Source organism: Callorhinus ursinus, unplaced genomic scaffold (assembly GCF_003265705.2).
Source record: "Callorhinus ursinus isolate GAN/ISIS: 27379988/994484 unplaced genomic scaffold, GSC_fseal_2.0 scaffold5, whole genome shotgun sequence".
Taxonomy (NCBI): Eukaryota; Metazoa; Chordata; class Mammalia; order Carnivora; family Otariidae; genus Callorhinus; species Callorhinus ursinus.
Genome location: NW_027397067.1, coordinates 74,355,051 through 74,369,654, shown reverse-complemented (window position 1 = coordinate 74,369,654; position 14,604 = coordinate 74,355,051). Strand labels below are relative to the sequence as shown.

The following is a 14,604-nucleotide window of genomic DNA, read 5'->3' as shown; positions in this document are numbered from 1 at the left end:
TTGAGATTCCCAGGAAGTGTTAGCATACGTGGGTTCCCCATTTTTTTCACAGACGGTAAAGGAGTAAGATCTACTGAATGTTAAAATTGCACAGGATAGAAGTGAATCTTTCCATGGCGATTGGGAAGGCACTGCCGGCCTTCACGTGCAGTCACCTCTGTAATCCTGAGTATCGCAGGCTGGACGATGGCTTGATTTGTGATTGACAGCCTGCCTGGCTTGCATGTTTTTCCTACAGCTTCTTAGTACCTTGAGGCAATGATGTCAGTCCCTGAAAACCATTTTCTCCTTCAGCTTTCCTTCTCTTTTATCCCTCTTCCTCCTCTGTGTGCCCGCCCTTGTATCCCTTCGGTACCAGCTCCCATGCTAGGTACTTGGGTATCTGTTACCTTATGTTACCGTACTCTGGTGAGGAATGGAATTGCATGTGGTGCTGTTCTACCCTTGTGGTAGAAGCTCACTGTTCAGTAAGCCAACTGCAGAAATAAAAGCCCCCAAGACCTCTGTGGCTATACACAATGTACGTTTATCTCTCCCTCCTGTAATACCTCTGGGCATTCTGTGGGACTCCCTTTCTCATGGTGGTTCCAGGACCTGGGCTCCTGCCAGCTGTGGCTCCTCCATCCCCTGGGGCCTCAGAGCCTTGTGCCTCTGGCAGATGACAGCAGAGAGAGAAACCTAGAAGGGTGGGTGGCAAGTGTTAACAAGAAACTGTGAGCTTCGCGTGCTATTGGCCAGAACCTGGTCACATGGCTGCCTCTTGTTGCAAAGGCGTCTGGGAAATGTAGTCCTGTGTGCCCAAATGTGCCCAGGGGGTGGGTTGGTGGCCAGCTGGCCATCTTTGACTTGGGCGCTCAGCAAATTGGGAGACTCATCCAAGGCAACATAAGAAGTGAGAGGGTCCATGCTTGATCTCCTATGCCCTTCCTTGGTTGAGAAGCATGTGCCCTGGCCATTACTTCCATTGTGGAGGTTTAGGAGACCCACACAGAAAGAGGGCATGAGGGCAGCCAGCCCACCTCACCCCAGGGCCATCGCAGCTGCGGCTGTTGGGGGAAGATGCAGGAACCGGGATGGGAGTCTCCTCCCAGCAGCAGCTCCAGGTTTGAGCTTCGGCCGCCGCCGGCGTATATGGCGACCATTGCCACCTCCATACCCGGGTGCTTGCCTTCTGTCACCAGAGGGGAGTGGGAGGGGGGCAGGAAGGTTGGCATTCTTTCTTGTATGTGCATTCCTCCGCTGCATGGGAGTGAGACCAGCAGAATGCCACCACATGCCGCCGAGCAGCCAGATGTATTCTCTCCTTCCTCCTTCCTCTTTTCTCTCCCCCTCCTGTCCTCCAGACAAAACCTGCTACAACCCCCTCTTCAACTCCGAGGACATGCAGGAGATCACGCAGCACTTCGCCGTCTGCCACGTGGACGCCCCTGGCCAGCAGGATGGCGCAGCCTCCTTCCCCGTGGGGTAAGACCCGGGGGCTCATGTCCTGGGGGGGGACAGGAGAGCTACACAGGTGGAGGGGGCTGGCGTCGGACTGGGTTTTTGTTTTATTGCAGTAAGATATATATAAGCCAAGATTTACCACTGTAACCATTTTGGAGTGTGGTGAGTTCAGTAGCGTTAAGTGCATTCGCACTGTTGTGCAACTGTCCCCACCGTCCATCTCCAGGACTACTTGACTCTCCTAAACTGAAATGCTGGCCCTGCTAAGCACTAACTCCTTGCTCCCCACCACCCACCCCTGCTGCCCCCCCAACCCCTGCTCTCACCCACCCAGGGAGCTAGCTTTTTAATAGGTGTGCATGACCTGCACAGGACCCAGTGGGAGAGGACTTTCATATGAAAAATAGTTAGGAGAGAGTTCTAGAAAAGTGGAAAGAAAAGGAGAGAGAACAATAAGAAATAACACTGATGAAGTACTTCCTGTGGTCCAGGTTTAGGTTTTGTTTTGTTTTTGTTTTAAGATTTATTTAATTATTAGAGAGAGAGGGTGCTCGAGTGCAGGGGCGGGGGGCAGAGAGAAGCAGACTCCCAGCCCAGCACAGAGCCCAACATGGGGCTTGATCCCATGACCCTGAGATCGTGACCTGAGCCAAAATCAAGAGTCAGATGCTTAACCTACTGAGACACCCAGGCGCCACAGCCGCCCCCCACAGCTTAGTTTTTATTCACACGGGTCACTTGCACTTAATCCTACGTATGGTTAGTATACGTGCCTGGTGTTATAGCTCCATTTCTTGGACGAAGAAACTGAGGAGTGGAAGGGCTAAGTACCTTGCTCAAGGTCACAGAGCTAGTTTAACGGGGGGAGTTGGACAGTCTGCTGACTCTAGGGATCACGTTCTCTTTAGAAGGTAAGGGTCCCTTGTCACAGGTGTTTAGCTGCCTTCTCATCCCCAGCATGCAGCCAGCGAGGCCTTCCAGTTTCCACTGGGAGGCTGAGACAGGCTTCCTGACTGCACTGGACCGTCAGCGTCCCGTGGTGGGGGGGCAGACCTCTTAGAGGCTGTCATTAAACCAGGGTGCAGCCGGCTCTTGGGTTTCAAGTCTCCCAGAAGGGGCCTTCTTGACATTCACAAATAGATTTTTTTGTTGTTGGTGGTGTTCAGAATTAGTAACCTTTATCAGAGACGGGAAAGGACACCCAGCCACATGGGGCCAGGACCAAAAATTAAAAGCTTCCTAATACAGTGGGACACCATTAACTGTTCACTAGCAGATTAAGCCAGAGGTCTGTCAGTAAATCCATCTTTGTTTGGAGCAACTGTTTGAAAGACTTGAGGTAACCCAGTGTGGCTCTTAGCTCCCCATAGGAAGATTTAAAAAAACATCCTGAGGTTTGGGCCCCACCCTGTGGAATTTTCATTAAGTTGACCTGGAGGCCAGGGTGCAGGGTATTTGCTCCCCCCCAAGTTAGCAGGTGATTTCAGTGTGTCTGAGTGGGCCTTGCCTTATTTCTGCCTCCCGTAGTTGGGGGTCTCCTGGGCCCTCTAGGGGTACACTCCCTCTGTCCCGAGGCTGAGGCGGCAAAGCAGGGATGGGGACCCCAGCTCTGGAGTCGGCTTCCTATTTATGGTGGGGGTGGGGGGCTTGTGGTAGAATCCTATTGTCTCCTGGCTATACATCTAATCCCAGGAACAGCCGCTGGGGGTAAGTGGCTTCCCCAGAATCGCCTTTTGGGGACTACTGGCTGTAAACTGAGCCATGGCCATTTCAGAAGGAAACTGGCTCCATTTTTGGGTAGACATATCAGCCAGGGTCTTTCTGGCTCTTTCCAGAGCTTTTGCACATGCTGGGTCCCCTACCTAGAATGTGTTTCCTATACTCTACACTCATCAAACCCCACTGCCTCCTTCAATGTCACTTCTTCCAAGAAGCCCTCCCTAACCATCTGATCAGACAGAACAGGGCTCCCTGTCTCAGTCTCCCTTCTGAACACCCCCATCTCCCTCACTGTCACCTTTGCTCTTACACTCCCATGTTTCACCTGGCCCCTGTGCTGGACCGGGCCTGCTGTGCTCACGTGGTCCCCCCGGGGCCTCACCAGGAGCCTGGCATGAGTGAGCACCCATAACTCCTTTGTGGAAGGAACTCCTTAATGTGTATCCTGAGTCGTCCTCCCTGAGGCCAGCCTTGTGGGATGCCTCCTAGTCAAGGTCGCCCCTGCTTCCCCCAACACCGTTTCCCATCTGCTGGTCTTGGGAGGCATTTTGCGGGCTCCCTCAGGGACCTGTCCAGAGAATCATGGGCTATCCAGAGGAGCTTGCTCCTAACGCGGCGTGCCTTGTGCACCTGCTTTTGATAAAAAGGACCAGGCTCTCTGATGGCACCCGAGACCTTGGTGAAAGGGATGATTCTTGGAGTTCTTCCAGGGAAGTCAGGAAAGAAAGCATGTAGGAACTCTGGCTAGGGTTGTTGGCTCCTGCTGGGGCAAAGCTCCCTAGCCTTTCTGGAGATCTCAGGGAGGTGAGTGCACACCGTGTGAGGAGGCAGAGGGGGCAGCATGTGCGAAGGCCAGGAAGAGAGCGGGCCTAGAGATGCTCCATGAGACACGGGGGCAAGGTTGTTCTTGGCCGAGAGAAAGGGACCAGCCTGGGGAGTAGCTCCTTTTTCTGCCGGGGGTTGTCATCTGGTACTCCTGTGGGAAGGGTGGGCACAGTGGGAACAAGAAGCCCCGGGCAGGCCCTGCTAAGGACTTGGTGACAGGAGATGTTTGTTTCCTGCACTCTGGGAAGGGGAAGCCTCCACCTTAATGCTTAGGCTCAGGGTAGCCTGCAGACTCCAGAGCCACCCAGGAGCCATGGTCCCAGAAGATGTGTGAATTGAGGCATCCCGGTGTAAAATCCCCCCGGGTTATCCATCTCCCAAAGCCCATTGTGTCCAGCTCATCAGCGTGGCCTGCTTCTCTGTGTACTCTCTCCAAGCTCCTTCCAGAGCATCTCTTGGGGACAGGGGTGAGAGAGGAGGGACTTCCCTGTGGCCAGGAATATTGTATGGGGGAGCTGCCACAGGCCTCCTCCTGGGAGGTGAGTGAGAAATCCCGGGGCCCACGTGAGATGCCGCTCCAAGTGCGGGCCTGACCATGAAGCCAAGTGGCTTCTCCCAGCTTCACTGCTGTTTATAATCTGTGTACCGGGGGAAACCATGGGGACCTCACAGGGTTGTTGTAAGGATTAGATGAGCTTCTAAGTCTCCTCCGATGCTTGGTGTGGGACCTGGAGCATAGGAAGCAATCCATCAAGGGTCAGTTTACAAATGGGGAGGATTGGGGTGGGGGGTAGGCTGGTGCGCACGGCTCGGTGCGGGGAGGGAGGGCTGCAGGGGGCTGGGCAGGGCGGTTGGGCCCACGGGCCAGGTTGTGCATGGGCCCTGCCCTTCAAGCGTGTTCCTCTTTGAATGATTCATTTCCTCCGGGGTCTGGCCCTCACTAATGGCTTCTGCATGGCTTCCCCCAAGGTACATGTACCCCTCCATGGACCAGCTGGCTGAAATGCTTCCTGGAGTCCTCCACCAGTTTGGGTAAGAGTGAGGGATCTGCTGCCCCACCAGCCTGCAGAGAAAGGTGGCTTCTAACCTCTGCCTCTCCTTTGGCCTCGATCTGGCCTGACCCCTGAAACCTAGGGTGAACGGTCAGGAAAGAAATTAGCTGTCACACTTTGTGAACTCTTCTCACACCGACTCTACTCTCTGGTCCACCTCTCGCCCGCTGGGCTTTTGTCCACGAGCGAACACATCACCTGAAGATCGCCACCCCACCCATCCTTTCCCGGCCCCCTCTCTTTCATTGCTCTTCCTTATCGATGGAACGTTCTGGAAGAGGGAGGCCTGAGCCCTCCATTTCTCCCTCCATGCCCTATCTCTCCAGTGCTCATGTCCCTTACTTGAGCCTTTTGGGTGAAGATCATACCTCGGCGTTCTTGCCCAACTTATTTTCATTCCAAGTTTCAGAGTCTAAAATAAAGCTTCTGAGCAGGAAGAAGCGGTGCAGTAAAAGGCCTTCCCATAAATGTCAGGCAGTCTCTCAGAGCCTGGGCTGCAGTCGGGAGAGAAGTAAGGAAAAGGGACGAGTCTCCCCAGGGTCATGGTCTCCTGTCAAGGCGTAAAGCATGATGCGTTTGGGGTCCTCGAGGCAGCGTGTCCCCGCTCTGTCTGGCTTGCCAGCCACGCTCAGCGACGAGCGGGGTGGCTGCTGGGGGAGGCGGTATTCCTTAGGGACCAGGAGTGGGGGAGGTTTTAAGAGGGTCATTAGGGCTCCCATTGTTCATTCCTTCTGTGACATGCATCTTTATTTCTGCTTCCAGGCTGAAGAGCGTAATTGGCATGGGCACTGGGGCAGGTGCCTACATCCTCACTCGCTTTGCTGTGAGTCCTTGGACGTTTTTTTTTTTTTTAAATTACGTTTTAAATGGAAATTAAGATTAAGGAAGACAACTGGATAAAGCATCAAAAATCCCACAGCGGAGGGTGAAATGACTCATAATTGCGTTTCCGAGGGGAGAACCGCAGTTCACATGTGGTGTGGGGTCCAGAGTCGTGTGTGTGTGCGTGCGTGCGTGCGTGCGTGTGTGTGTGCGTGTGTGCGCGCGCTCACATACATCCCAACCACCTTGCCTTGCCTTCAGCAGACATACTCTTTTCCCATTGGTTTTGCTCACTTCGAGGTTGCTTGTGGGTGGGTCCTCATGGCACTGCACGGGCTACTTCTTTGTGATAAGCCCACAGCTTTTGGATCCTGGCTGATGCTAGAGTGAGAGACGCGTATGTTACCGTGACTGTGGGCCCTGGATGGGTCAGGTGCCTTACCAAGCGACTGTTTAAAAATGCAGCAATGCTCATTTGATGTGTACAGCTGTATATATTCTGACTGCCTGTCATTTGCTGGACGTTGTCAGAACTTAGAAATGCTGGTATGATTAAAAAAATGGCCTATCTCGGCTCTGAGCGGATAAAAGAAGGTCCATATTAGATCTGAGACGGACACAGATGTATCTTCTAGGAGTAGTTGCTACAGAGCGTTGACGTGCCCTGCCTGACCTTGAAGCTGGTGGTCTGATACACCCTTTGGTGGCTGGGGAGGAGGAGGTGCAGGGAGGGGAAGTGACTTGCCTGAGGCAGGTCTGCCCAGCACTGCAGGCTTCTCCTCCTGCTTCCTCTCCCCGCTGTCTCAGCAGCTCAGTCCTGCGTCCCTGAGCTGCAGGCTCCCTTTTGCATTGGGGGGGGGGTGTCTCCGGAGGGCAGCGGCCTGTCTGGTGGTGCACACACGGGCCCTCTGCTGGTAGTTTCCTCAATCTTCTGTTTGACGTTCGAAGTTCATGGTATCTGAGATTGTGGGGTTGCCGCTCACCTTCTGTCTTGAATTGCAGCTGAACAACCCTGAGATGGTGGAGGGACTTGTCCTTATCAATGTGAACCCTTGCGCAGAAGGCTGGATGGATTGGGCAGCGTCCAAGGTGAGGCTGGGGGTCAGGGTCAGGGGTCAGGGGTCAGGGCTAGGGGCAGGACCAGGGCCAGGAGGGTGGAACAGGTGTGCCCACCCAAACCCCTCCTAACCACCTCCTCCCCACCCCTGCAAAGAAAGCAGTTTTCCTTTGCTTTGCTTGGAATAGTAAACATGACCTCAGCCATTTGCCATTCAGAAAATTTCAGTAGGACAGTGTGGTCTAAACCAGACATCCCATGGGGGCGTGAGTCCTCGAGCCAGCTTTGATAAGCATAGCTTGGGTTAAGAAGTGTTTGCGGAGGAGCTAACGTGTACTGGGCTTTGCTCGAGACACTGGTAATAAAAAGAGGAACAAGACAAAGGCCTCTAATCTCAGGAATCCATATGTTGTTGATGGCAAAGAAGAGTGTATTTAGGACCAACACTGCCACTCAGTTTGATGACAGTAATAATTAGCTCGAGTGTCCAGAGTATTTACCAGGTGCTGTTTGTACCCTGACCGCCTTTAATCCTCCCATTGACTCCAGGAAGTGGGGATTTTTATAACCCAGGTTCCAGAAGAGGGAACTGAGGCTCAGAGTGGTGAAGAAAGCTGTCCAAGGTCCTGCAAAGCTAGGCAGTGGGAGCGCTGGGGCTGAATGCAGATCCCGTGGACTCTGTAGTCCTTGGGCCTTACCCCCTGCCTCCCTCCCCGGTCTCATCCAGCAGGTGTCGAATGGCCCCTCACCCCAAGCACTGCAGGTTTGGGAATCCAGAGGGGGCAGGACCCATGCCTGCCTGGAGGAGAGGGACCCATGCTGTCTCAGGAAGCTCTGCTCTGGCTGGTGTCCTAGCATTCCTTGTTTATCTTTTTTAAAAAATGATTATTGTGTTTTTCATAAAGGCACCAGTATTTGCCAAGGAAAGGGGATAGTTGTTGCAACAGAACCAGGGCGGAACCTCTCCAGCGGGGGTGATCCTGGCCTTTCATTTCAAAAGTAGGTTTTTGCCAAGTGTTGGGTGGCTGTCTCAGACTGAGGTTTGAAGAGGTGTGCCCCTCCCTGTTACCTCCCACCCCTGTCTTGGCCACTCACATACTGCATTTCTTTCTGGAACCTTCTGCCAACATGCAAGAGCCCATCTCTCCCATCTGCGTGATATTCAGGAGCAGAGCACACTCCCTGTTTTTTATTTTATTTTCCAGGAAAGGAAGTGATGTTCCCGTCAGCCAGTTTGGCTCCTGGGTAACTGTTCTGAGCCAGACGTGGAGGGCTGGGGACATCGACCGTTGGCTAAAGTGGAGCCTGAGGAATGTACATGTGGCCTTAGTATCTGCACCACATCCTTCCTTTCCAACCCCAAGAGAAAAAAGACCGATATCAGGAGTAGTCTTTATATGTCAGGCACTGGCGTCAGATCCTGTGACACGTGTGGTTGCCTCGTGTTATCCTCACCTTGACCTTGTGACTTTGAAGCTCCTGGCACAGCTGCTTACAGATGAGAGGCTTGAGCTTCAGAGTCTCTGCACCCCGCCCAGGCCCTCACAGCGGGGGTATGGCGGGACCCCCCCAATCTAGAGAACCCCCAGGTCTAGAGCTTCTCTATCCTGCCAGTCCTTGCCTGACACTGAAGTTGGTCAGCACACATTGATGGATCTCCCGCTGTATGCCGAGCATTTATGGAGCTCCTGCTGTGTACCTAGCATTTATGGTGCTCCTGCTATATACCTAGCATTGCGTTGGGGAGAGGGAGAGAGGAGAAAGTCGGCAGTGTCTTTAGTGACCTCCAGATATTCCAAGAGAGGATACTGGTTGGAGGGGGGACATTTAGAGGATGATACAGGAAGGCTAGTTCAGGGTAAGCAGATCCTGGGTATAGACTGGCAGAGCTCAGTGTGTGTTTGGAAGAAAGGGATGGGGGCCCTCCTTGTGAGAACCTAGTGTGCTACAGCACAGGGCAAGCTAGGAGCAGGTTGGGTCTCTGTTCAGCACATGTTTGCTGTGAGTCTCCTGTGCATGGGGCTCTGAGAATAAGCGATTGGTGGAGACTCAGGCGCTGCCTTCCGGGGGACGCCCCAGGTCCTGTAGGCAACTGGAACAGGTAACCAAGTTCCCCTGAGGGGGCCGTCTTCAGATCGAAGTGCAGGGAGCCCAGCACTTCCGGTCTGCCCTTGCAGGCAGGGAGGCTTTTGCTGACCCACCACTGCGATCACCTGTTCTAATCACACCTGCTTTTGCCTTCCCCAGATCTCCGGGTGGACCCAAGCACTTCCAGACATGGTGGTGTCCCACCTCTTTGGGAAGGTGAGTAGCATGGCCTGGTGTTCTGTCATTCATGCTGAGTGACTGCGTGCTGCTGGTGCGTCGGGCCCAGAGGCGAGCCGGACACAAGCCAGCGGGGCTGCCTGCTGATGCCCACCTCGTCCGTGGCGCGACGTGACCGATTTCAGATCAGGTCATGGCTCACTCTCTTTTTAACATAAGGCTTTTTAAACGAGCCTTGCTGAAGTCCACCAAACTGCCCGTATTGGAAGTATAAAATTTAACAAATGTTGACACACACATACACGCATACACGCATAAAACGCCACTGAAATTGAGATAATGATCATGTCCATCACCCCAAAGCCCCCCTGTGCCCCTTGCTAATCCTTCCCTCCCTGCTACTCAGACAACCTCTGATCTGCTTACTGTCACTAGAGATAGGAGTTTGTATTTCCTAGATTTTTATATAAATGGCATTGTACAGAATGTACTTTCGTTTCACTCGGCACAGTTATTTTGAGATCCATCGTTGTCGTTGGGTTTATCAGTAGCTTGCTCCTTTTCAGTGCCGGGTGGTGTTCTGTGGTGCCGATGTGCTGCACTTTGTTTTTCCATTTACCTGTTGATGGGCATTTGGGTTCTTCCCGGTTTGGGGCTATTACCAATAAGACCTACAACACACATCCATGGTGTTCACTCTGTATCCCGCTCGGTCCTAAGGATTTTACAAATACTGACCCATGGACTCCCCCCAGAGCTGTGTGAACCATGTGAAAAGTACTTGTTTTATTCCCAGTTTATGGATGAGACCAGAGAGGTTGATTGACTTGTGTGAGGTTGCACAGCCAGGGCGAGGCGGGGCTGGGATTGGAAGCTGTATGTCTGGCTCTGGAGCATGTTCCCGCATCCAGAGCAGGACCCTGGCCATCTGTACGTCTGCTGTTTCTCAGTCACCCCAGCATGGCCCCTGACTCTGGCCCATAGCCCCCGGGGAGGATGTCCGGGGTGACCGACGCAAGCCCAGACACAGCCCGGCTCGATTTACTCTGTGTACCGTGTGGCCTGCTCGAGAGCATGACCATTTGAGATGCGACCACATGTTCCTCCTTTGGGCTTGGCCACGTGTGCCCACTGTGTTTGGTCCTCATGTTATTTTCCCCGGGCTGCTGTAACAAGCACCCCAGACTGGGTGGCTTCCAACAGCAGAAATGGACTCTGTCTCGCTTCTGGAGGCCAGTAGGGAATGTCAGTGGGGCCACACTCCCTCCAGTGGCCCTCGGCGGGGCGGGGCGGGGCGGGGCGGGGGGGGGGATCCTTCCTTGCTTTTCCAGCTTCTGGTGGCTTCAGAATCCCCTGGCTCGTGGCTGAGCCCTCTAGGCTCTGTCTCTGTCTTCGGTGGCCTCTCCATGTCTGTTTCAAATCTCCTTCTGGGGGCGCCTCAGTTGAGCGCCTGACTCTTGATTTCAGCTCAAGTCATGAGCTCAGGGTTGTGAGATCGAGTCCTGCAGCAGGCTACGCGCTCCGCATGGAGTCTCTCCCTCGTCCTCTGCTCCCCTCCCCCTGCCGACTCATGCGCCTGTGCGTGCGCTCTCTCTCTCTCTCAAATAAATACATAAATAAAATCTTAAAATAAATTTCCCTCTGCCTTTCTCTTATAAGGACACTTGCCATTAGATTTAGGACCTACTGGTATAATCTTGAATGATGTCCTCAGGATCCTTCATTTAATGACATCTACAAAGACTTCTTTTCCAAATAAGTTAGCGTTCACAGTGGCCAGGGCTTTGACGTGGACCCGGCCTTTGGGGCCAGCCTGCAGCCCACAGTAGCCGCCTTCCCCTCGTCTGTGCTCCATTTAGTTTGGGATAACATTTTCTTCCCCCCGAGTGTATAATCTGAACCTTAGAGGAATATGGAAAAAATTAAAGCCAGTTTCTGTATTTCCTTGCAGGAGGGGGTGTCAAATATAGGGTGAGAGTCTGGTCTGCTTATACCCCACATTACTTGAGGTATCTGTTGGAGCCCCCAGGTTGCTGTAGTTGGTGTGTGTGTGTTTTAATCTGAAACCCCAGCACAATTAATTCCTTAGATGGTCTTTTCTCTGACTTTCTAACAGCATGTTGGCCTTTTTGTTGCTTTAATGATCATGGACTATTATAGATAATAGCTTGGGCTGGACATGGGGCCCCCTTTGCTCCCTCCCTGTCCTGCTCTGGTCGCCACTGATCATATCAGGCCATTTTGTGGAACCTACACATCCGCTGTTCTACAAATGAGAAACAGAGCAAGCTCGTAACCGGTTTGTCCCAAATCACATTCAGAAAGGAAGCAGAGAGAGGGAAGGCTGAGGCTTCTGCAGACCTCTGGCTGGCTCCGCTAGGAATTGAGATGGCCCTTCTTTCCAGAAACTTCGCGGGAGTTGCATAAGTTGGTTTTGTGTTTCCAGCATGAAAAACTGACTTCCCCTTAAAAACGTTAAATGCTAACAGTTGCATCAGTTTTTACTATTTACAAAGGGCTTTCGTGTGCAAGACCTCTGCTAAATCCCACAACCTGATGACATAGGTAATAGCCACCCCCGCTTTATTTTTGAGGGGACTAAGGCTCTGAGAGGTTAAGACAGTTGCCCCCCAAAAAGGGCAGTGACGGAGCCAGACTCCAGATTCGGGAGGACTTACTTCAAATACCAAAGAAGTGAGGAACCCAGAAGGGCATGCTTTGCCCTTTGCAGGTTTGCATTCCTTCCTGTTACCAGCTGATAGGCAAAAGCAGACTGCATTTCTCCGGTTTGCTCAGGCTCCCTGGCAGTCAAGTGCATTAGGCCTTATTATCTCTGTACCTGTATAACCTGAAGAATGGAGGCACTCGGGAGTGGCCCAGGGCCACGGTCCCAGCAAAGGGTATCTCCCCCCTCTCTAAATGCAGGAGGAAATGCAGAACAACGTGGAGGTGGTCCATACCTACCGCCAGCACATCGTGAATGACATGAACCCCAGCAACCTGCACCTGTTCATCAATGCCTACAACAGGTATTGTGACGCGGCATAGATCGAGTTTCTTTTCATTGGTCTGGAACGTGGAATAAGGCAGAGGGGGCTTATAGAATTAGCAGAAGATACAGCCCCCGGATTTGAGCAAAGAGATGGCTGGGACAGGGAGTCAGGTGCCTCCTGGAGTTCTGGTGTTTTTGCAAGGAGCTGAGCTACCATCCAGACCTGGGGGCGGGGGGCTGCCGAGCACAAGGGAGACACAGTCACGCCCTCACAGGGTTTGGAGTAGGTGCCTGTGCCCTGGCTGACCGTAAGGAGAGGCCAGGTGTGAGGAGGGTGAAGAGAGCTAGCGACAGAGCGCTGGGGGGGGGGGGGGAGGGAGGTGTCCAGAGAAGCTGCTGGGAGGTGAGTCATACCAAGGACAAGGAGCACATCCCTCCAGCCTTGGGCCAGGGGCTAGCGCTCCTCATGATAACGAGGGCCTGGTCTGGACCTCAGCTAGGGGAGGGGACAGCCCGGGAACACTGGTGTCAGCCAGGGGACGCAGTCCGCTGCGCTGCCATGAAGGGGACAGGCGGGAGCCTCACGGGCTGTCTCTCCTCACGGTCAATAACTTACTTCATGAAGAGCATTAGCGTCTGTAACGAAGTTCAGTGTCCGTCTCCTCTTACCACCCTCCCGGCATCCCGCCTCTCAGGGAGGGAGGGAGAGGTCGTGTCCCCAGTGGGTAACTGAAGACGTGGGACTGCACAGAGCAGTTCTTCAGCAAACACTTCCCGCGAGCTGGGGCTGTCAGGCTATCGGCTAGGCAGTGGACATGCAGAGACCAGGACAGCCCCCCAAACCCCGCACACCGCCTTGCCCTCCTCATGCCCGTAGGAATCAAGTGAATCCTCTTCAAAATCCTGGGATGCTGTTACCGTCAGTATGTCTTCTTGAGGAAGCACAGGCACAGAGAGGTTCAGCATCCTGCCCAAAGTCACGCAGCGAGGAAGTGGAGGGCTGTGATTTGAATCCAGCCTGTCTGGCTCCAGGCCATGCTCTGGCAAAGGGTGTCTGGTGGTGGGAGCCGCCAGGAGGCGAGAGGCTGGGTCGAGGTCTGCGGGGGCGAGCCACGGGGCTGGCCGGGCCCGAGCTGGGCATGACGCCGCACAGTGCGAAACCGTGGGAGGCTTTGAAATGAGGGAGGGAAAGGATCAGGTCTGAGATCTAAAAGAGGTTGTGTAGGGAACTCAGGTTGGGGACAAGGAGGTGGGCTCCACGGGAAATGCATCAGTCCCGCTGTCCCCGAAACCATTTATATGGACCCCAAGAGGCTGTGATGTCCCAAGAGCCGTGCGGGTTGGGACACGGGTGGTTTGCTAGAAGGGCCAATGGCAGGACCTCCTGGGATCGCCGAGGTGGGAGGGGATGCCTGTGTAACCATGTAACTGTGCGTCCGTTGTCCGCAGCCGGCGGGATCTGGAGATTGAGCGGCCGATGCCCGGAGCCCACACAGTCACCCTGCAGTGAGTGGCCTTTCTCCCCCTCACTGTCTTGTCGCCTTGCTCAGCCACTGGCAGGGCCTTCTTTCTGTGTTTGGCGGGAGTGGTGCTCTGTGCCAGGACATCGTAATCAGCAAGCCCTGGGGGTATTCTTCCCACGAGTCAGGCACGACCCAGTCTCAAATCGCCTACTCCTTGTGCAGGGGTTCAGTTCCTGGGGTGTCCCTGAGACCTGGGTGGGAGCCTTGGATCTCAGAGAAGCAGTGCCGAGTATACTTGGGATAGAATTTATGAAGCACCTGCTCTATGTTGAATACTGCGTTAGGCTTTGCTTTCACAGAGCCTGGAGCTGAGTAAGACCCGAGTCCCACCCTAAAGTGCCCTATAAGGCTAGGAGGAAAAAGACAGTCATGGGTACAACTAACTGCATTCCACCAGTATCGTCTGTCTCTTGTAGTTACTGTAAGTGAAGCACATTATTTAACACCTGAACCTCGACATGCCATTCCCTTTGTCAGGCATGTCCTCTTGGTCTCTGGTCTTGATTGGTGGCAAACTCCTACTCATCCTTCCTTGAGGAGAGCATGCTTGAAACTAAAACCAAGAGGGCCCAGAAAGACTCTGGCTGAAATTCATACTAAGGTGTAAATGACTACAGTCCCAGTGCATCCTAAGAACAAAGCAGAGGATAGAAGGAGAAGGAAGTAAAAAGAGCAAAGGCTACTGAGGAAATCAAAATAAGTGTTTAGAACTCTGGTCCCAGCCTGGGAGGCCTGGGAGCATGTGAATCTTTAAATAAACGTTGTGTCAACTCCCTCTTCTCTCCCTGCTCCCAGGTGCCCTTCTTTGTTGGTGGTTGGGGACAGTTCTCCTGCTGTGGATGCTGTGGTATGTAGGAATCGTTCACTTATTTATGTGCTTAATCCAGCAGTCCAAATCTGGTTGGC

General features: G+C 53.4%; 1 protein-coding gene across 2 annotated transcripts in view; it reads left to right on the top strand.

The window, feature by feature from the left end:
- Window positions 1-14,604, top strand: part of NDRG1 (N-myc downstream regulated 1) — a 53,121-nt gene that overhangs the window by 27,078 nt on the left and 11,439 nt on the right. For both annotated transcript variants that reach the window (XM_025871161.2, XM_025871160.2), the window contains 8 exons: window positions 1,344-1,464; window positions 4,957-5,019; window positions 5,802-5,862; window positions 6,864-6,950; window positions 9,166-9,222; window positions 12,109-12,212; window positions 13,625-13,681; window positions 14,494-14,545. In XM_025871161.2, coding sequence (XP_025726946.1) covers window positions 1,344-1,464; window positions 4,957-5,019; window positions 5,802-5,862; window positions 6,864-6,950; window positions 9,166-9,222; window positions 12,109-12,212; window positions 13,625-13,681; window positions 14,494-14,545 — 602 coding nt within the window. The remainder of the gene's footprint in view (window positions 1-1,343; window positions 1,465-4,956; window positions 5,020-5,801; window positions 5,863-6,863; window positions 6,951-9,165; window positions 9,223-12,108; window positions 12,213-13,624; window positions 13,682-14,493; window positions 14,546-14,604) is intronic.